Source organism: Anoplolepis gracilipes, chromosome 17 (assembly GCF_047496725.1).
Source record: "Anoplolepis gracilipes chromosome 17, ASM4749672v1, whole genome shotgun sequence".
In the NCBI taxonomy this organism is placed as follows: Eukaryota; Metazoa; Arthropoda; class Insecta; order Hymenoptera; family Formicidae; genus Anoplolepis; species Anoplolepis gracilipes.
In genome coordinates this window covers 787,514-812,197 of record NC_132986.1, presented here as the reverse complement: position 1 = coordinate 812,197, position 24,684 = coordinate 787,514, and the positions used below count along the sequence as shown (strand labels likewise).

The following is a 24,684-nucleotide window of genomic DNA, read 5'->3' as shown; positions in this document are numbered from 1 at the left end:
AATGCGCGTTCATGTGTTTTTCGCATTACATATTTCGCGCGCTATATATATATATATATATATATATATATATATATATGAGACGAAGTATCCGATATTATTTATTCTGTTGCAGGTACAGTGACATTTATCATCGGTTTCACGGGATGCGTCGGCGCGTTACGGGAGAACACATGCCTCCTCGCCGCGGTAAGCACTTCTGCGATTCAATTAAGATCTCGCTGGATTACTTTAATTCTTCAATATCTTTGAAACTTTCAAGTTTAATCGAGCTTCCGGTTCGTTACGTGATATCTATGGTCTACCGCTGCCTTGTCCGTTCCCACGGGATCAAACAAAAAGTTTGTCTTTTGAAAAATGTAACGTTTTAAAAGTATTTAAAATCAAAGAAACTCAGCTTTCTTTGGATGTTAGAGTTTCCTCGAAGGATAACGATCGATCGTATGGCGGTTGAAAAGATGGTCTTGAACAAGAAACGATACTATAATGGCTACTAAAATTAACTTCTTTTCAGAGATCTTACAAGGATTTTCATTCAGATTTAATTTCGCATTTACTGTTGCAGTACGCGATATTTCTGGCGTTGTTACTATTAATGGAAATGACTGTCGGTGTCCTAGGATTCATTTTCAAAGATTGGGTAAATATTTCATTCATCCAAATGCTTTGTTTAATTTAGTTTGATTAATTACTTTTCAAGAATTGATAATAATAATAATAATAGTAATAATAATAACAAGAAAAACGTGAAACTAAACATAACATATATACATAATAAATATATATATTTATAGTAATGTGTATGTAGGAAATATATGAAAATAAAATATTATATATATAAATGATAGATAATATTTTATATCAGCTATAATTTACAGTATCATATTTTTATCTTGCATGCCGTAGGCATTTAATTATTCGTGCGAATAAAATTTAGCAAAATATACAGCTTTGCTAAAATTCAGAAGATTTCCGGCAAATTGAACATTTGCAAAACAAGTGTGCTCGTTCCTCGAAACAATTTTGCCGCGTTCATTCGTAATCGTTTCTATTTACAGAGTTTATTAATTCAGTAACTACAGGAAAGCATGGTTGAATTATCAAAGCGAATAAGCCGAATGTATTGTACAATATTCGTCGGTGCATATTTCACAATCTCATTCGCCGGGAATATCATGCACGCGCGCTCGCAAGCAAGACGAACACGTAGAACAGAGCCTAGGCCGTGCGCCGACGAAGTTTGCGTATAATTATGCAGCAAGTTCTCGGGTTACTAATTAATTCCATTAACCGTATCCTTTAAACATGACGAGAATTTTCTTCCGCCGCGCCGGCGGAAAATTTGAACAACCAACAAACGGCGCGCTATCGTATCGCGCGCAGCTCGCGTTTTAATGCGCGTCGTTTTGCTTTACGACCAGTGGAAAGTTAAGTTTCGTTCTTGAGTATTTGCACCTGCACCGCCTGTAACAGCCGTCAATCGCCGGCAAGAGGGAATATCCCGCCAGTCGGAAATTACCGATTGTAATAAAACTTGGCCGAGAGATTGTGAAACTTTTTACACGATTCTCCATCTCTTCGACATTTCTCTTCTCTCCGATTTTATTTTATTTGTTTTTTCTTTTCTCTTTTTTTTTTTTTTATTGAATCTCTTATTAATGTAAATAAATGGAGATATGTACCTCCTGTAATTTGAAATAGATGTAGGAATTATATAATTAATATAGGTAGAAAGATTTGCATTAATTAAAATGATATTTTATTTATTACGCAGATAAAGTCACAAGCTACGGGAGGCTTCCAAGCGTTCATCATTCACTATCGGGAGGATCCTGATCAGCAAAATCTCATCGACTGGATCCAAGAAGATTGGGCAAGTTGATTAAAATTATTCAATTACATCAGCATATACCGCACGTTTCCTCTTCCGTGGATTCAATAATATAATTCCGACACACGCGGTTCCCTCACATACGATATCCCGCCAAATAACCGAACTCAAAACCGTATACCGGCGGCCTTAATAAACGTGCACGTGGTATCTGTATAGCGGGAAAGGGGAGAGCCGTTTCGCGCGCATTCCTAAGTAGCACGGGAAATTGTGCGGTTAGACGGTTACCGATACGCCCCAAGCTTGGGCGAACTTTATCGAGTCCGAGTCCGACGAAAATCTGGCCGAGATCAGCTTCCGCGACCGCCCAAATAGCGCGTAATATAATAGCAGAATTCGGCAATCGATATCTGGTCGTCCAATTGTGGTTTATGAGATTTCAATGGAACCGCTCGGGTATAGACTGCCGCAATTTCGGTAATCCTATCAGTAGAAGCTAGTCGATGGTAAACCGCACGCGACACTCCACACACTCGTTACATAGATCTGGCGAAAATTTCATTCGATCCGCCAGACTTTGGCGAGCACGACGACCAGACGGTGTGATTTACGTTTCGGCCAAGTATCCGGCGGAACCGCGAGAATTAATTCAACCGATAGATCCGTGGCGTGCGTTCAATATAGAAACGCAGTTTAACTAAAATACGAAGCCCGCGAGAGGAGGAGAGAGAGAGAGAGAAAGAGAGAGACCGGGGACAAATAACTTTGGTCACGGAATATGTCGCAATAAGCTTATCCACGTTTATACATTTATATATACACATATACACATATATATATATATATATATATATATATATATTCGTTGGATCCATCGATCAAGCCACGTATATGCATGAATTATGGCGCATCCCGAGTACATATGGAAATATTTGCGAATTGATTCGGTTAATGTCGAAACACGCGAGCGGCGGGCCTCAGAGACCGCTGATGAGTCCACAAACATCGAATTTCCATCATCGACTCAACCATCCCAGTAGATTACATATATTCTTATGCCATCGATGATTAATAGAACAGCTCCAGAAAGATGTTCACGTCGAAAAGAATATTCAAAGTATAGGGGTAAAAATTTCTGTCGGCAATCGATAGTCTTGTTGAGAGCACTTACATTAGCGCTTTATGTGCAAGGTGTCTTGTAATTGGTGAAAAATCTGTCAGTGGCAGATTCTTGACATCATTTGCAGTCGATTTTTCCTCAGCGAAAATATCAAGAGACGTCATCGTTCTTTGCAATTTTTGTCACTACATATCTTTGTAATTAAGCTTTAAATTAAAATTTTAATACAATAAACTCCACCTGAAATTAACTGAAGAATGTAGTTTTGGTAATTGTTTAACTCCAAAAAGTATAGTTTGCGAAAAGTGCCTTTTTTTAATCGCTTATAATTCAGAAATTATTGATGCCGCGACATTTCCGCTGAGGAAAAATCGTCTCTAAATGATCTCAAGAGAATCTGCCAGCTTTTTCACCAATTACAAGACAGCCTGTATAAACATGTTACGTGAAAATTCTGGAAATTATGCTTGAAGGTACGGGGGGCGAATTTCAAATTTTTCGCAATTTTAAGGTGATATAACTTTTTTGTTATCAACTTTAGACTTTTAATATTAAGGATAATATCATATTAAAGCCTTCTTCATAAATAAATAAATAAATAAATAAATTAAATAAAACAAAAAAGATTATTTTATCGCGCATATCTTTACTATCTAATCTAATTAATCAAATTATCAGAAATACACTTAGGATTTTGTCGTAGTTTTGACAGATCTATTGTCAAAACAATTAATCCAATTTTCTAGAATTAGTCTAACGTAAAATATCCAAAAGTGACACATGTATAAAGGGAGAAAAGGACAGTGATATTTACAGGAAGGATCTCATTTAATTTGTAAATATGACAGTTGCGTTTCAGGCGACAATGAAAACGCGAGTATCTTAGAATTTATTATTAATCTATGGTCGGCCGACCAATTGTGGTTGGCGAGATTTCAATAGGGACGCCCGGTATGTCGACGAGCAATTTCGACAATCCTATCAACCCCGAGGAAACCGAGATACCGCCGAGTTGCCGTATACTGCATTGTCTGACCTCGTTGAGATCTACTCGGTACCATTTATAGGCGGTTAATGAAATGTTTAGTACTTCGACTTCGTACGATGACGAGCATATTTACCGTCACCATCTCACTTATCAATTGGCTCACTCGGTTGGTTTAGCCAACAATAAGATCAATGTACAGGATGTATCAAGAGGAATGATTATAGATCTAACAGAATTTCTCTCTCACAGAGGTTGATTTTTTTTTAAATGACAATATGTCATTACCGTGTGATTCTGCTCCGCGAAACATTATTCAACATCGCAATCAAAGAATCTAAATTAATTTCATCACTGTTCAATGACGCGATGCAAGCATTAAACGAATTAAAATTTAACGATCAGGTTACTGTTCGTGTATTTACATTACGTGTGAATATTTATTTCCACATGATTTAAGGGCCCGTCGAAGTTTCAGCAAAAAAGACAAAAGGTCGATACGTAAGTAGAGTCCGTTGTCGATGTTGCTTGATATCGTCTGTACATACAGTGCGTCGAGCGCATAATTAAATCTACCGAGAATCGTATCCCGTATCTCAATACTCGGCGTATTCGCGTCTCATATGAATATTCCACGCGCTCGTGTTTCGTATTATGAATATTTGATTGGAACGAATTGAAACGTTCCGCATGAATGATTGAAATAAAACGACGCTAAAAACAAATAAGCTAAATTACGCAGTTGGCCGGGATCCGCTTGATATTACTTTTCCGTCCTCGATACAGAGTTTTTTCCTTCTCCCTTTTTTCTCGATATATCGGCTTTGCGTTATGACCATTTCTTATATCAGCGGTAACGAATCGCCTGTAATCGAATCGTATAACACGTGCGAAATGACAAAAGAAGCATTTTTCTTCACACGCGACCCCGCCATTAATAATAAATTCAATTAGCGAATTAGCCAACATTCCCAGAATCTCGATTGCCTATTTTTAATATATCAGTGTAGAATCTAATACTTACTTTGCGCTATATATAATATTATAATTCATTTTTGTATCTCTAATTAAATGCAAAATATCTTTATCGTGTCACTGCCGTACCGAGAAATATGAATATTCCCGTGGCTAATTAATTATATGATAAACTCGCGAGACATGCGCCCAAGTCGGTTGATTAATTAATGTATTGAATACATAACAATATTATTAATTGTTAGTATTTACCCATCCTATTTTACATGCATATAAGTAATTTTCCCAAACGAATTAATGTTTGCAAGCTCGCAATCGAACGAATTGTTTTTTAAAACTTAATCATTGACGTACGAAATATGTCAAGGGCATATTTGTATACAGAAGTAATATCGCTTTTAAAAGGATCTTTATCAGACGCGTTGTATGAATACGTTGTGTAAAAAAATATGTAAAATTACAATATAAATAATATCGCTATATTTATTGTGTACATAAATTTGAACTTGTGTATCGTTCATATAATGTTGTAGTATATATTATATATTTTTTTGCAACGTTTATGTATACCTGCAATTTTTTGATCTGGCGATTGGTGGGATTAGTGTGAACAAAAAAAAATGCTGAATTGACCATTGACGACACATACGGGTATTCGAGAAAGAATAAGACGCTTCGGGCTCTCGTAAAGAAGACAGATATTGAGGTTTAATGAAGGTCTCGAAACTTGGACCGGCGAACGTTACTGACCAAATCCGACCCATGTCGCGTCCTCTGGCCTTTTTCTCATTCCCTTAATACCCTCGGCTGCTTGCGACGGGATTCCTTTTTCCTCTCGCACTCTTATTACCTCGGCGCCGCTGGACGATACGCGCCGGTTCGTTTCTTCTCTTTTTTCTCATCGCGCGCGACTGGATCTCTCTCTCTCTCTCTCTCTCTCTCTCTCTCTCTCTATATATATATATATATATATATATATATATATATATATATATATATATAAATCGCGTATTTAATATTGCATCGCTTCTCAATTCCCGGCGCAGCCGGAATTATTTATGACGGCGTTTGAAATTCATATTTTCATCCGCGGTATTCATCGCAAATTCGATCACGATTGATCATATCGGCACTGCATATCGGGACTGCGCCAACTCCGCCAATAATGCAAAATATCCCCTTGATGCGCTTTGAGCACGATTCTCTAACTTTGCCCTCATGTAGATAACATTCTCGTCTGTATGAACGTTTTAAAGCGTTGAGTTTTCCACCCGACTATTACGTATAGAAAACGTGTAGAAAACGAATTCTAGCGCTTTGTAGATATAATGGATCAACGAAAATGAAAAAAAAAAAATTTAATATAAAATTTTAAAAGTCTATATTTAAAAAAATTTATTATATTGTTTTAAAATTATAAAGCTGTATATTATTGTATAATATTATAAAATTTACCGTCTTTTATCTTTTTCAGTTGCAATGTTGCGGTATCGAAGGCCCAAAGGATTGGGACCGCAACAATTATTTCAATTGTTCGTCGAGCGACATCGGCTCGAGAGAAGCGTGCGGCGTGCCTTTTAGCTGTTGCAAGCGAAAACCTAATGTAACTTTTTATACAGTGATTAGTATATGCAATTTTCTGCCGCTCTGAAAAATATTTTCTCATCAAGTACTAATTGCACAATTGTTGAAAGTCAAGCAATCTTCTTATTTGTTTCAGGAAATTATTAAAAATAAACAGTGCGGCTATGACGTTAGAAAGCCTAGTTATGTAAGTATTAATATCTTACTTTCAACTTACTCACTCTAATACCAATTAAATATTTTTAATTAATACCATTATTTTCTCCCGTCATATTATTGCAAAAGTAATAACTAACAAGTAATAGAAACAAAATTTCAGATGTAAAAAAAGTCGATCATTATAAATATTGTTCAATTATGAAAAAAATAACTATTTTTTTTACCTATCATTTTTATTCAATTTTTTTTTCTCTTTCCTTATATTCTTTTTATAATTTTAAATTTTTCTTGTAAAAAAAATCTTTCATCATAAAAGATCCTATACATTTTAACAAAACTCTTTTATTTATTATATTTCATCAACAATCATAAAACTTCCCACCTACATTACATTCTAGTGTTTTGAGTGACAACTTAGTATTCCGACCGTTTCTAGTTTCGTTTTGTTTTCGATTCGAAACTTGCATTATTTCGCGAGAGATACGGTAAACCAGGAAGGGAAACATGCCTCGAAGGGGCACCGAATAATTTGTCTTTGGAATTGCGTTCTATCGCGCCAGTCCAGATTTGAGATAAGGGAGGGTAGTTCGCAAGGGTAGTTAGTTCTGCATAGGCCGCGCGCCCAGGATTACACAATATCTACACAAGCGCGGGTAAAAAAACGACCCGGGTCAAGAAACCGTGGAACTTAATTAGAGAGAAAATGGCTCGAGTCTAAGGGACGAGAGAAAGTGTGGAAGAGAAATAAGAACTTTTATGCCGCCTCCTATTTTAAGAGTAGATATATCATCCCCCGATGTAACGACGGCTCTTGAAACCCGCTTTCGCTAATTACATTTTCATCGAGAAACCCTCATCGCTTAATTATATATTTTTTTTTTGTCGGCCGTTCGTTAATGCACCGCGATGCGTTACGAGCCGATAAAACGCGAATAAATAAATAACGATAAAGAGCTTTTTCCGAGCCGGTATATATTAAAGCGTCGCTATTTATTTTCAACATGATATTTGTGTGTGCATCGTATAAATTGATAAAAATTAAATCCGAGTATTACTTGATCAATTTTACAAATTAAAATAATTTCGAACAAAGTAAACCACCGCAGACGGATTTCGCAAAAATATAGTACGCGGAAGAGAACTAATGTTACGTGTGTACCATCACGAATAACCCCCTTCCTCCCTCCCCCCTTCTCCCCTTCTTTCGCTCGTTACAGCACACTCGCACTAGACCACTTCACGCAACAGCGAGCATCACGAACACCTTATTACATTTCTCTTACTTTCCCCCTGTGGTTTAAACCGCTAAATTATGCTCGCGCGTCAGTCGATAAAACCCTCTTAAGTTTTCTCTTTCCCTCGGGGCGTGCGCTTTGTAGATTCTCGCGGTAACGTATAAAAAAAAAAAAAAAATATATATATATATATATCTGTGTGCGGGAATCGCAATTAGAAGGAAACGAGCATTTTTTTTATTCACTTCAACCTCTTACAATCATCGAGGATGACATTTGTTTTCGGTTCACAATAGCGACCCATTTTCGAGTTCTTCGAGCTTTGTTAAACAAAATTCTGTGTCTGCCGACTTTTTAAATCATTTCTATTTGCCCCCTCGGGCCAATGCAGACGGGAGAGAGGAGTATATTCGAACGGGGTTGCCTAAGAGCGGGCGAGGAGTGGCTAGAATTGAACCTCGTTCCCGTCGCTGGTACCGTGGTCAGCACCATGGTTCTGCAGGTATTCTTTCCCTGAAAACTGTCGTCCATCAAGCTGGGAAGTCTGAACTTTCTCTGCTCGTCGATCGACTAACTGATCTGTCAAACTGCGCATCGTTCGATGAAATCGATTCGGCGAAATTTACTTTCGCCGATTATCTTTCGGCTTAGAACGTAATCCGAAAATTTAAATTTCCATCTTTACATATAAAGTGAGTTTATTAAATGTACAGGGTGTCCTGTAATTGGTGAAAAACCTCGCAGATTCTTGAGATTATTTGGAGAAGATTTTTTTCTCAAAAATGTCGAGGCATCAATAATTTTCGAATTAGTGATTGAAAAAAGGCGCTTTTCGCAAACGTTTTGGGGTTAAAAAATTACCGAGACTACATTCTTAATTAATTTCAGATAGAATTTTAATTTAAGGCTTAATTACAAAGATATATATATATATATATATATATATATATATAATAATGATAAAAATTGGAAACTTGTAAAACATGTTGACGTCCCTCGATATTTTCGCCAAGGAAAAATCGACTCCACATGATTTCAAGAATCTGCCAGGATTTTCAACAATAACAAGACACCCAGTATGATATAATAAAAGAAATGTTCAAAATGGAATAAAAAGACTGAGAAAAAAGCTGCTTTCAATTTTCCGTAATACATTTTCCGGATATAGTTATCTAGGTAAACCGAAATCCGAGTGATATTTCTATTTCCGTGAATGAAAGTTTCTATTTTATTCGGGCGAAATTGCGCCACGGCGTAGAAATAAAGTATCTCGCAAGAAGCGAGGCGGATTTTCAGACACACAAACCGCGTATATATATAAGTTTCGCGGCGGGAGAAATACCGTCCGACAATAAAGCGCTCGCGTACGCGGAGATTGATAGTCGCGATCGTCGTCACGGAAAGGAAAGCACCACCTATCGTTCGTTGCACTCGGCGGTGACATCTGCGAGAGAGAGCGTATTTCCGCCATCAAATCCGCCTTCGATCGTGTGTGTTGCCTACTTACCTTTCTAAAAGCGTACGTATGAATACCCCAGACCGCGCGCTTACAGTTTGCCGCCGATCGATCCGCTTTTACACCACAGTGCAAAGACCGAAAGAAGTAAACTTTGGCGGGGGGTGGAAAGGGGCGGGGGGGGGGGTGGAGAGGGGGGAGAGATCGACCGAGAGTGCGCGCGCGCGATGCAAAGCGGTTTACTATTGAAACTTTAATTCCATTAAGCGATATTTTGCGCCCAGCAAAGTCTCGACTACGATGCCAATTAGCTCGAAATATGCGCGCCGAGTTTGAGAAAGTTGCAATTTCCCAGCTTCTCGATTCCTTTAATAGAGCTGCCATTATTTACGTACGTGGTCGCATGTATGTTTAATGTAGACGTGACAAAACTTCATGCACAGAATGTCTCAGAATCGCTGTCCTTTCGATTACAGTTAGTTCGAGTTAGTATCTCCGTGTTGAGAACAAATTCATTTCAAACCGACTGAAAAAGAATCCGTGGTAAAAGAAAACATTAATAATGAATTCTGAATCGTTCCTTTATGATTTTGGAACATTCTGTGTAAATTTGATATCATTTTCATTTATCTCCTTCTGCTTATATCGTACTTTATACTTTATTATACATTTCGTTTGTCTTTTTACTGTTAAATTTAAAGCTGTCGCTATTGATATATACATGTTAAATTTATACATTATCTTGTCATTGTATATGGGTCGAATTGCAAGTAAGTATGTCCGTATAAAGACGTGTATATCGTATTTTCGTCGATGCATTTTATATCGATACGCGACGACTATAGGAGAATGGATACGGTAAGTACTACACGTATATATCCGTTTTTAAACAAAAACGTCACGTGTACAAACACATAATATATAGTACAATATCGAAGCAAAACCAACATAAAAGATTTTGTGTTCCGCATAACAGAACTATAGAAACGCAGCTTGTATTACAATTGATTTATTTGCGAAACACATTGTACGCCAGAGACAATGTACACTTTTACAGAGTATGAAATTTTATATATACGTGTATATGTATATATGTATATGTAACTATATCCACCATGTGGATTTGGTTTACAAAAATTGAATATACCAAACAGAGCCGATCGAAATATTCGCCGAAATATTTGCGGTCAAAAGTTTGCAACAAACGATGTTATAATAAATACACAATGTTGTTAACGTCAGAATAATATAGCGACACATGTTCCGACATTATATTGTATATATCCTTTATCTAGGAAAATGTTATAATTATCGTAATTTTTCTAGAAATTTTCTCGAATGATTGTTTATAGCGTGTTAGAAATATATCGTATAATTTCAAGCAATAAAACGCTTCGTCCGTTCTTTTTTTCTCGAAACGCCACTTTTCATGTAGTTGAGCACATTATACTCTTTAATGAAGATCGGAGCGTAAGCCATAAGCGCGCGTACACCGTGCAACTATTCTATAAAAGCTTATACGAACCTGGCACGCGATGCAATAATATGAGTTTTTGCCTGTCTCATAATCAGTACGGTAAATTACTGCCAGCTCGTTGCATAATCTTGACGGCCAGAACTATTATATTACCCTCCTTTCAATGGGCATAACAAACGTTCGAAGAACTAGTTTGCACGTCATGTAAACCTTTCTTTTTCTCTCTCTCTCTCTCTCTTTCTCTCTCTCTCTCTCTCTCTCTCTTAACGCAACTACATATATTAATTCCATGCTAATTATTCAAATTTCAATTTCGCGATCGACGAGTTTTATTATTATTTCGACGATGTTCGTATGCAATTATGTCGCAACAAGATTGCATATTGATGTATCGGCCGGTAAACTGGCGCGCATTAATATTACATTAATTGACACGTTTAATCGAAAATTATCGACAAATTCATAATTAAATTTGTTATTAAAATACGATTAAGTTAACCGTCGGTTTGTCAATATGTAGCTTCGAAATTAACGAATGATTCAATGGAGCGATAAAATGATGTAGTAAAGAAAGACACAATTGCATGCCACAGTCAATGTAAACTCTGTCATTTGAAATGGAGATTTTATAGCTGATTATAGATTGACGGATCAAAGGTTCAGGATAAACAAACGTCCTTATGTTGATTCGAGGAAAACTATCGCGGCTACATTGCGACCGTAAGCATTGCACTAGCGTGCAATTATAAATATATAACGTCAGAATTACGTTCACGCGGTCGCCGTAGAATCATATTACGCTAAAATCACGAGATTATACCACTACGCTAGAGCCCGGGACTATGCTGCGCTATAATCGCGCGCTTATCTATGCTAGCGCACGTGATTGTACCGTGCTAGAATTGCGATGTTATCTATGCTAATACAACAGATTATAGTACGCTAAAATAGGGAGGCTGCCATCGTCCTCGTACCTGTCAAAAAAAAAAAAAAAAAAAAAAAAAGAAAAAAAAAAAAACGAGCTCGAAGAAGGACTTTGTCAAGGAGTGAGAAATTTAACGAGTAACTTACAACGAACGGTGGAAACGAATAAAAACGAGTGGGCGCGAGTCTCTCTCTTTCCCTTTTTCATCGTCGAATTAATCTTCTCTTGCCACTCGCAAAAATCTTCGTCGCTCGCTTACCTACCTTACGCCCTGTCAGACAGTCTCAATTAACTTTGCACTTAACCAAAGTCACGTTGCGTACACACCAGAAACCCTCGTCATCTATTTTTCATCTGCTTAATCTTTCTGGTTCCTGTCATCGCGGACATCATCGGCCGCTTTGACGCGCGACGAACCAAAATAAATTAACAGTTCTCGCTCAAACTTCGAAACGACGAAAAGGACGGGTAGAAAGGGAGAGGGGGGGGGGCTCTTAAGTAATTAGGGCATCCAACGCCCCGCTAATGAGGGAGTCGCACAGTATCGTCGAGTATCACGGCATCAGCGAAAGATGGGAAAGGTGGGACGATGTTGCAAAAGTTAGGTGAGAGGGATAAGGTGTAAATGAAGTAGCAGCTTGAAAGCTTCGCGTAGTTATTCGCCGGTTCCTCGAGAGTAAACGCGCGAGGCACGGCCTCGTAACAGAGTAGGTTTGTTACTTAGACCCCTTTTCCCGTTCCCCTTTTCCGTCTTTCGCCCCCCCCCCCCCCCGCCCCGCTAAATATATTTTCTCGAGCACGTACGTGTCTTCCCCTTTCTCGGTCCCCCCGGTTGGAATCTTCCTTCCCTCCTTCTCTTCCTCTCCTACTTCCACTTTACGATCTTGGCTCGATCTACGCCCCCTCCAACGCAACCCCCGTCCACCAAAACCCAATAAATTAGGTTGCTAACCTTTACATGACTGAAAATTGAAGTTATCGGCCGGAAACTTGTTGGGAGATTTAAGCGGAATTTATTGTTCGATATCCGTGGCTGAGAGATTCGCTTCTTTAAGCGCGTCACTCTAGTAATGTACGAAGCGTTCTTCGTGAAGCTCGCTCCGCGAGCTGAGACTTTTCACCGGATGATATAGTTCTTGCGACGGAATCGTGGAAAACGGAGAGGAAATGCCTGCCGGACCAAGTACCTTATTGAGTTTTCACTTAACAGAGCGAAGACCGGGATCGGGCTGGGATGTAAAAGTAAGGATGGTCTGACCTTTTCAACGTTCTGGCAGATTCTTACTCGGACATGACGCGACCGAGAGTTTATGCGATGCCGCAGATTTTATCCTCTCTCGGGCCCGTAAGCGGCTTTTGCATTCGAGTGCAGTAATTTTTTTTTATTATTTGATGGCAGTGTAACGATTCACTTATGCAAATAAATCTTCTTATTATAGAGAAGAGAGAGAGAGAGAGAGAGAGAGAGAAAGAGACACAATTAACAGATATATTAATTTAAAAAATTGACCACTCAAAAAAATATTTTGCTGATGTAGATAGATTTCTAGATGTCTCAATTAAAATTTATCGCTACTTTTTGTATCTGTTAAAATATTGTTTGTCACGTATAAAATTTATAGCAGCAATATTCTTAAAGAAAATTTAGATTCCATTGCCAAATATTAATCACAAATATAATTGTCACACTAATAGTACAGATATAAATTCTGCCTCTGTCATTTAAATTGATTAAGTGCAAAATATATGCAGTATCACAATATTTGTTAATAATTTATCTGTTTCAGTTAATTTTTTACACCTAGAAAATTTTTGTTCAAGTTGCAGGATCATTTTTTTGAGTGACACATATCAAAATGACAGATATAAGTAATCGAAAATATGGAGTACGCTGTTAAGTGAAAAGCGTTACAACTCGAATCGTCAGCCTATGTCAAATCCAGTCAGCTGATTATCACCGTAATTTGCGTAAATGACGAAACATATTAATACATCGCGACAAACAGTTGCGACACGCGCGCATTAAAATAGCAAACCGATTGACGCGATGGACGGTAAAAAGGCTGGAGTTACATAAAGAACGGGCAAGTTATCCTTTCACTTTCTCTACGGAAACCTTCACGGAACTAACGCCATCGAATTGTCCCCTGGACTAACCAACTGTAATAATAGTATACCGGGGGGGCAACAAACGGTAAGCCAAGTAGCCGTTTCTCCTTTCTTTTTTCAGAACTTTGAGGTCGCCAAAGTGATTTACGAAAAAGGTTGCATACAGGCCGGCGAAGAGTGGATGGAACGTAATCTCCTCGCGATTGCCAGCGGTGTGGTTGGTACGGCATTCGCTCAGGTACATGCCAGTAAAATGCATTAGTATAAGTACAAACTCCGACCTTCGACACGCGTCGGTGAACTTTCAACGAGTACGTGGAGATCCATCGACTCGCTTCGAGTCGAATAATTAACACTTTGAATCCATTTCGCGTTTGATTCGATCAAACAATGATAAAACTTTGGCAAAACACTTGGATGTCGAGATGAAAATTTTTGAAAAATTTTACCCTCAAGATTAAATACATCTTTGCAGAACATTCGTTAGGCGAGATTTTTTTTTTCAATTTCCTTCCATATAATGGAAAACTTAAATCTTACAACTTGCTTAATTTTCAATTTGCGATTCAGATACATTCTATGTCAGTCGAGAGATTGTCGCTGATTCAAAGTGTTAAAATCGGATTTTAGCACGTTTCTCGTAATATATTCGCCGATGCAGCCTGCTACGAGAGCATTATTAGAGCCGTTGCATGCCCTAAAGGAAATAAGGTGAGACTTTATCTCGCTTACGACGTTGACTGTTACCTATCTCGTTCGTAGCGCGTTACACGCGAGAAGACGTAAAGTAGATGCGAGATACATAGTAATACGTAGCTAGGCGATGCAAGTGCATTTATCAGCGTAATATATTGAGCCTTCTGAAATTTCATTAAAGGATTTTAAATTACTGCTTATTTACGGCACAAAATTCTCATTATTGTGTATATGTGTCGAGTAAATACCCAAGCATGTTGATATTGTCCGTTGTATTGCGATAGATTTTATTACTTTCATCCCAGTATTATCTAATTATTCAGATAATTCTATTTATGTGTCTAATTTACGTATCTATCTAATTATTTAAAATTTTATCAATGTATTATATATAACGTATGTCAACTATATATGGGCACGAATAATAAGTACACCAGTATATTACTAAGTAATAGCAATTAAATAAATGTAAATTGAGTACCTGAGTTTCTTTCAATTGAAAAATGTATCGTAATGTTTTTTTATGCATATTTCTCCAACTATATATATATATATATATATATATATATATATATAAGTACTACACATTTATCATTTTCACAGACTTGATTCAATACTCATTTACTTATTTATGTCAATTTTTGTTCAAAAACATAAAAAATAATTTTCAGAAATAAAATAGATGATTAAAACATGTTAATTGTTTTAATTCTATTAAAATTTAAAAGATTATCTGTACGACAAAAAATATAGTAGAAGATATTTCATTCTACTATAGATAATTAAATCGAATACAAAATGACACATGTTCAAAACATTCGAATATTCTGTGAAAGTGCTAAGAATAATTTTGTTCCTAGTATTCTAGTAGCTGTTAAATGAACAACGTGTCCTTGATATTTTCAGATTCTGGGAATCTGTTTTGCGCAAAATTTGCGCGCGGATATATTCGCGCAAAAGGCGAAGTGGCATTGACAATCGCGTGCCCCCACGGCAGTCTAGCATCTTGTCTTTATAGATGCTAACCGGCTACGTTGATCGAATTACAAGGTCTCGACGCGGACTCGAGCTTCGGCGAGCGGATCAATTGGATCTTCCTTTGGACGAAGAGAAAAAACATCGAATTTCTTCGAAGGATTTTCACGAGCGCGGCAAAAAAAAAAAAATTATCGTTAGTGGGGTTGATGCCGATACGTTCGTTATCTTTGCGATTCTTTGACGATAATCAAATTTGCCGATAACGTTATGTTCAAATCCTTCGACTTGTAAACATCCGAGAAACTTCGCAATTGCACGCGACGATCCCCGTCCTATTCTTTCGATACCGTCCAATCGATTAACGCCTTGATTATATGTCGGATAATGAGAGAAATTAATTGTTTTCGAAGTTCATTCTTTATCCGCTGCGCGGTAATTAATTTCGTTCTTGGATGGATTTCTTATCGTAAATAGAATTAGAACAATCTTCGAAAGTAATGACAAATTTTAATGTAAATATATTCACAGGCGCGTTATTTATGGCATTTTATAGAATTTAATTTTTTAATACTTTATAAAAAGATATTGAAAGATATAATTTCTAATTTGTACAGATGTAAGATAAAATGGGAACTATCAATTTATCTACGACGTATAATTCAATCATATAAAATAAAATTATTTTTTATTAATATCGCATTTAAATTGGTGATATATATTTGATCAAAAAGACTCGGATTGCTTGAAACTTTAATAAACTATACATAATCTGAATATAATTGCTATTGATTAAAATTAATTTTTCTCGCCATCAGACAATTTTGACGAGAGGACGTTGGTCGTCGCGAGTATCCAGCAGCGAGGTTTTTCGACGCGAGAGCATCGCATGATAACGTCATGAAACGTCCAAAGTAACGTTTGTCTTCATCACCGAAGCGGAACGTCTCGATATTTCATCTCGACGTTGCTATCTGCGAAACGTATCTACTTCTTTGCGAGAAATCGCGCATCAAAATATTTCGCTCGACAATTGCGAAAGACAGGCATCTGCTTTCAAATCTTACACGAATCAGCACTCAAATGTAGAGAACTTTTCTACATTTATGAGATAATTCGCTCTTTTACTGAAACATCCAAGACTGTAAAACCCTAGATAAACTGAAGAAATTTTAGACTTTCTCTCTACAAAAGTACAACGTGTTTTTTCCTATATTTTTAACAATTGAAAACTTTTTCTAAACATACGTAATATTAATTTTTAATTGATATTAAAGTACAAGTGTTTCAAGTGACAAGAGTATTATAAGAGTGACTGAATTATTTGATTGCACAAAATGGATATTCTCGAATCAAAAACGACTTGTTCTAGAATATCCGCACCTTTCAAGCCGAGTCAACAAGCAATCACACAAGTGACACTTAAAACGACGCGGACTCGATTCCACCGGGAATCGATACTCGGAACAAACAATAAGATCTCATCCTGTGCCTGGTACTTGCAATTCGATCTCTCTCGAGACATCTCGGGGCTGATTACATCAACATCGATTATCGTCCTTTAATCGCGGTTAACTACATTTTCGCTCTTCACCTATAACAACCTATAAAGTTAAGGGGTCGTGGTTTAAAGAGGGGCAGAAAGTTTTGGTAACTAGAGTTAGTTACTTGAATCTATCCATGTAATTAACTGTCAGATCTGATCGCGTCGACATCCACCGTTACTAAATATACTAATTGTAGATAATCAAATATTTTTCCAGTGAAACTTAATCGCACTAACTGTAAATACATACATACAAGAAAACCTCCTGGCAGAGTTAACCGATAGATGTATTCGACCCTTAATGCGCCTCGGGATCGCTCGACCGTGGCGGGACATTCGAAGGACACGGTCGATTGCGGAATTCCGCTCAGAGACGGAAGAAGTCGATACGTTTCGCGCGTTTATATATATATATATATATAGAAAAAAAAATCCAGACAAACACCCTCGCTAGGTCCGCGAACTACAATGTGTCGAGCCATTAAAGTCGATCGACGTAACGTCGTCGTGGGGGCGCGGTGAACGAGAGAAGTCGACTTCGCCGCACAAAACTGAACCAACAACTTTCCGCCGTGATGGGGAAGAACGGCAGCCATACAACACGCACGAGTATACAATAACTTTCCCTTGTTCCAATCGCTCTCGTTAACACGATGGTAATGGATTCATCGTCTTACTTTACGGGCATATTGATCCCACACGCCAGCACATTCCATCCCTCCATCATCGGCGGGCCAGGTGTCCGTCGTACACCATGTCTATCTCGCACGCACGTCAGAAAACACGTCATTCAAATGCCTCCTCGACCCTTCGATTTGTCCTATAATCGCTGCCATTTATCGCTATGGTAACTGAGAATGAGCACAATGACGAGTTTGCGAATTTACGACGTACTGCCATGTGCGCACACTTTATTTCGTTATAAAATTTATTTTTAAATTAATCAAACTAGAAGAGAAAAAAATTTAATGTTTAATAAATCATGTTTACGTTACTAAAAATTACACGTGACGAATTTTAACGTCACAATTTTGTTTGTGCAAATAAACGTAGTTGTGAATTGTGATAATCATTTAATGTGTTTATATTGATCTGGAACTTGTCGCGAGGAAAATAATATCAAAGAGATCGTGACATGTGTTGTTGAAGGGTCGCTGACAAGTATGAGCGGAAACGTATTTTATATCATGTATTAAATTGCTCGCGCAGTTGAATGAATTATGTATTTTACGTGCGAGTAGACGTGGGTGACGTAACGTGCTAACTTGGGCTGTTAATATTTATAAATCTTATGTGCTAGGATATACACGACGGTTCCTTACGTATTAATTTATGCTCGAACTCAGTAACAACGGAGGAAAAAATTAGCAGGAATAGCTGAAAAAAATGTCACAAAATTTTCTCGAATATATAATTTATTTTGCTGCTATGAATAAAAGAGACAAAAATTAAATTTTTCCAAAGATTTAATTAGATGGTGAAAAATTTTAACACGGCTGGCCCGCGTACGAAATTGATGAATATTACATATATCTGTTAAAATATCGATTCTCACAAAGATATAAGTTTTATATGTCTCATTTAAAAATAATAATCTTGAATAAAAATACTGATAAAAGAGAGAAAAAAGTGCAATTGCTCAATTTTTTAATTTTACAAAGTGCATCTTGAATCGAAAAGCAAGAGTCTAAATAATAATATCCTTTCTCTGATTGATCTACGTGCTAATCGATAACATGACGTACCTGTTGCTAAACTGTTCGAGCATGAATGCGAAATACGTCGTATATATATCCTTCTTTTAAGACATTTCTACTGAATTCCCTGTAAATCTCATCACGTTAGATAGTCGAATATATCGGTACAATTAACGAGAAATACCCGTTGAAGAAACGCCGTTGTTATTTTACATACAAAGTTCGCTGTAATACGAATTTATTGTCGACTTACTCTAAGAACATCTCTATTATAAGTCCATCATAACAGATGTTGATCCGTGATGTTGATTAGTCATACTTTGTTTCGCGCCGTATAAAGGAGTTAAGTAAGTTAACCGACAATTGTAATTTCTCACGATCCACTAATGCGAATGTGAAAACGCGGGTTTAGCAAAGCGGCTGTGCTATTTAAGACGAATAATACTCTTTTCATAATAGTTATTTTTAATGTTGTTCCCCTATCTGTCTATCTCATGTGTTTTACGACGATGGCATGAGCGGCAAATGCTTACATTATGCGCGCGACAATTATATATTATGTATATATATATATATATAAAAGATCTGTAATGATCTACCTTATCGAGATTAAAATGTAGAAAGAAATATCACACATTTCCTAGTAAAATAAGAATGACTGTTTTAGAAAAATACGTTTCGACATACGTGTACGCAAGGTATATGTCATGATTTCTATATTTTATTCATAAATGCGCGACGATAAGCACAGATATGTCTAGTTTACGTCAAAATCGTCGAAACAATTTGCTAAACCCGACCCGACATTCCCGGCCCGTGCATTCGTTCTATTAATTTGATTTGTTAACCTGATCCGATATCCTTATCGAGATTATAATCTCGTAAAAGAATATACGGATCACGTAATACAAATTATTATAAAAATAGGTTTACATAGTGGAAAATAATACGTTAAGCGCATTAAGTTAATACGCAAGTTAACTCGTTTTATTTCTTTGAAATTTTCAATTTTCCTCTTTAAATTTATTCAAGTAACAGAATAAATAAATATGTTGATCGTCACGCTTTTCCATTTCGCATGATCGTTAAAATATCAGTTGCTTAGATTCATAAGGCATCAAATTTTATTATAACAGCCAGTAATCTCTCTGGTTAAGCGATTTAATTTAATTACTCGCATGAAATCAACGCTGCAACCGTCCTTCGTATGCAAAATTCAATTTAAGATCAATTTACTTATAAAACGCGATATTATAGTCTATATCATATTTCGTATCGCACTTTTATAATTCCATAAATCAGTCACTTGTAATTATCAATCTAGGTTATAATTGAACGAATTAACGATTTTTATTCCCTATATGTATGATTTATATCATTATATCTTTGTAATCTCATAAATGTGCAAAACTGCATATTTTACCTTTTAGTGCAATATTTGCATATTCTTTTTTATTAACTTTTTATCCTAATAAAGTTATATGGTTCACATATTTATGCTTTTGTTGTCCTTTTTTTCTTTTACTTTCTTTACCGGTTTGATTTTGCCATCTGTAATACTTTGATATATCATTTCTCTTTTAATTATAATCTAATATGTTTTACGTCATTAATTTTTAAATTTACACAAAAATCATAATTCTTTAAATATTGAATGTTAGGAAAAGTTTTGACAATTTTTTAATCGTATTTGGAATGACATTTCTTACACTATCACTAGCAGTGCATTTCGACGTAGCAATTTTACTGATGTTACTGATAAAATAATTGCAATTGTCTCCGTAATCGATAATGACTCAACAAGCTAAACGTAACTAAACTGATAATAATTTATATATCTCACTATCCGATCTACCTACTGTCTTATGGACGGTTATATCATTACATTCCTTCTTTCAAATTCCTGTAAATACTGTATATTTACTTGTAAAAAAAAAGAGCTAAGGGATAGTTTAATCGCTTGACCAACACCGTTACACGGTAAAAAAAAAAAAGATGTAATATAATATTCTTTTCATGTAAAATAAAAAAACAGGATTGTTTATCCAACCAGCGCATTCCAAATCTTGTAAATATGTAACCGCATATGCCATCGACATAATCGGAATAAATCAATTATCGTGCCAAAAAGTTTTAATCAGATTTGGGTATATCATCGATGAATTTGAGAAAATAGTCGGAAATGAATAGATGATGTACAATTCAAGAGCTTATTTCTCCATAAACTATCCCATATATATATATTTTTAAATTAATATGAAGATTACATGTCTATTTACTAACTTTCTAATACATACTCTCCGTTTTTTAAAATACAAATTTAAAGCGATTTGGGGAAATAAACTCTTCAGTTCAATTCATTCGGTGTACAAGTCGCTATTGTTCCGGTTATACCACGATTATACTTTGCGTCTCTCATATGACGTGTATGTACCTATATATATATATATATATATATATATATATATATATATATACAGTACATCTAATGTAAATCAGAGCGAAACACGTCCGAATAGAAACTACTAACTGACCAGGCAAACCGATGTTTTACAACAATTTGGATCGTACTGATCTTTACTGTGTTGAACTGTAGCGAAAAATTCTGGGCGAACCGATACGAAAACTGTTATTTCAAAGACCGAATTGCGCGGAATCGCAATGAAGCTTTCTCTTCGTGCCACGAATGCGTTCAATATTGCTCGAAAGGATTACGGAATTTAGGTCCGTCAATCGTACAAAAATCTGCTGCGGATCAAGTTTATATTATATTGTGATTACGATTTACGTACTGCCTTATTTTACTATAGCCTCTCGATTTAACAATTATGAGGTATACGATTGCCAATCGTACTTCGAGCCGTCTATGTATGTCTCTAATTACGACGACACTGCCATTGTGGTGTGTTTAACCTTTTGATAATTTGCGACTTATTATATCGGTGCGACTATACATATGTAATATAGATAAATAGCACTCCTAAGTGTAATCACATTGTAATTGAACTAATGTAAATATACAGCCACATACTTTTCTTGTAAGGCTAAGAGATTACTGTAATGTTTTTATGGAAAAAAATGGATATTTATACCCGTCGACATGTGAAAGAGTCAATAAAAATTACGATAATTGGTACTTTTGCATAATTTCGTTTAAAAAGATTTATAGTTATTTACGTAACATTTATATAAATTATTATCGTGACTCATATATTTAAACAAGAAGATATTATTTTATATATGTATATATATAAAATATTTTTATTATATTAATTATGTTTGTTTCATGATTCGATCAGCGGTTTTGGTTCATATTTTGCATTATTTTGTTTTCTCTTTATATACTTTTTTTTTTTTTTTTTTTTTTTTTTTTTTTTTTATTATACACAAAGTATATTTAGACTATATTTATTATATTATTATTTTCGGTACGCTATTAAACTATATCCTTCGTTGCTTACATATCAATCGAGAAAAAAAATACAAGAAATAAAACATTTTCGTCGGTTGTAACATCGAATGGTAACTGGACACACGCAAAACTAACTAGTAATACCGGCTACATTTGCACGTCTCAGGTAACTCTTCTCACAGGTGAGCGTTCGTTTCGTAATCACTAGATGACTACACATATTTTTTTACGAAACTTGATTGTAAAAAAATATATGCAGTAAATTAATTTTTCTTATATTTTTGCATTAAAAATAATTCCTCGAAAAATTATTAGTTTTTTATATAGTAAAGATATATTATTACATTTATTTATTTTTAAAAAAAATTAAATCGTATCTTCTCTTTTTTTATACTCTTTCTATCACACGTTTACAATAGAGTCTGCAAGAAATTTACCAAAATCAAAATCTTTTGTTGATTCGGACCTCTATCCTCTCGAGAAATATACGTCGTATACTAAGCATGAATGAAATCCTTGCACAAAATCCTTAGTCGTCGCCAAAGGATTACTTTTGCGGATCTTTATTGTTAAAACACGATATCTTCCTGCGCTCACGACCACATTCTCACGACGGAATTGTTCGAAAGTCGGTATACGTGCGACTGTCATACAATTCGAAACTTATCCAATCTGGGGCAGAAATAGTCTATTTAGTTATACGCAAGTAAGTATAGGTATAGTGCGTTTAATTGCGCGATTATTATGCTGTTATTGCACAGAATATGCGGAGCCCGTTTTCCCGAGAAATTTCCTTAAATGCACGCAACCGAGATTTTACTTACACGTGACGAGGGGTCTACGTGAAAGTCGCGACGTAGATCATGGTGAACCACGACAGTCATTATACAGTGATTATTGGCCTTCGAGTCGAATGGGAGGTGACTCAGGGTTATCATTTGTTTTTTTTTTTTTTTTGCCTTTTTTCTCCCCCTCTCTCTCTCACATAGATCTCTCACTCAATGCTGTTTCGATATTTCTGTCGAGTACCGGCTAAATTGTACGTATATCGATACTATGGATCAATCAACGTTTTCTTGAACTAATTCTTTTATAGGTGCAAGCATTTAATATTTTCAAACAACATATTATTAAGCTTTGTATTGAGTAACATTAGTCTTGTCTATGAAGGAAAATATTCTAAACTTTGATTGATAAGACGTGCAAGATTTCATGATGTCTAAGATATTATTGTTGGTGCATATGGAAAAATGATATACATAGTTATTTTTGATCTCCGAATAACGATCTCGTTGAGAGGCTTTATATATTTAAGCTTATCCCGGAATCCAAGTGGCAAATTGTCGACCCGACAGCAGCATAAATGTCAAACGAATCCTCACATAAAAATCGACTAAAACAAATATGCGACGGCGGTATCGTGAAATCCTTTCGGCCTACTTTCGCCTTCTCTTATCTAGGCCACGCGACCTATAAAAAAGAAAAGATAAATTCGTCGAATTTTTTCAACTACGACATCACAGTTAGATTTGCGCAACCGTTTTTTTTTCTAGTCACAGATAAGACGATACCATCATCTAAGAAAAACCGATAATTTCTGACAGGTGCGACCCACGATAAAAATAAAAGACATACATCGCAAAATATCGCATTTTTACGCTATGTACATGTTTTTATTTGTTGAAATTGAACGATATATCTGTACATTTTGTGCATTTTAGCATTCGCAAAATAATTATTGCAAATTGTAATTATTGTATATTTCCTAACTAATAGAGTGAAAAAAAAATGATTCATCGATACACATAAAAATGAACTTTGATTCTCACAATCAGTCAGTGTGAGATAAATTTTATATATATATATATATATATATATATATATATATGTATATATTTTGAGATAAAATATTCTAAAGCTACCACCTATGTTCACGTTTATTTGTGAACATATTGACATAAAATGCGTTTATCTTTACGTATTTTCTTCTTTTTACCTACAGTATCGAGAAGTCTAAAATTTTTACCGATTGCGGCTGCCAATCGTTAACGACAACTTACACAGATTTTAGATACTTTTATTGCGTTCTACTACATGATATTGCACTTTATGATGCAGTATCAAGTGTATTTCTCACTCTACGGTCTCTGGGCCAAGCTAACCTGATAAGTCCACGAATATACGTTCATAAATAGCGCGATGTAATGTGCTAACGCGCGCTATGTAGAACGAGCTTTATATTACGAGTATAAAAAGAAAATTCGCGCCGATGATGTACATACGTTCATAACAATCTGACGCAAACGTTCTGTTGAGTTAGTAATTCAATTATTTTCCAATAAACTTGAATACTTTCGAGAATATCTATTTGTCTTTATCGAACAAATTGATAAATTAATGCAATTCAAGTTAATTTGTCTCTTTCATAATGTAAACCTTTTTATTCACGGAACATGAATTATTATTATTTCTTCTTCGTGATAAATGATTAACACTTTTCGA

At 35.8% G+C, this 24,684-nt stretch overlaps 1 protein-coding gene across 5 annotated transcripts in view; it reads left to right on the top strand.

Moving 5' to 3' along the window:
- Tsp26a (Tetraspanin 26A) overlaps window positions 1–21,910 on the top strand; it is a 109,887-nt gene extending 87,977 nt beyond the window's left edge. For 2 of the 5 annotated variants that reach the window (XM_072909687.1, XM_072909689.1), the window contains 7 exons: window positions 116–189; window positions 566–640; window positions 1,775–1,873; window positions 6,386–6,514; window positions 6,632–6,682; window positions 13,978–14,094; window positions 15,459–21,909. In XM_072909687.1, the coding sequence (XP_072765788.1) occupies window positions 116–189; window positions 566–640; window positions 1,775–1,873; window positions 6,386–6,514; window positions 6,632–6,682; window positions 13,978–14,094; window positions 15,459–15,527 (614 nt within the window). In that variant the 3' untranslated portion in view covers window positions 15,528–21,909. The other 3 variants (XM_072909691.1, XM_072909688.1, XM_072909690.1) reach the window with 3 other exon arrangements.
- Window positions 21,911–24,684: the final 2,774 nt, after the last annotated feature.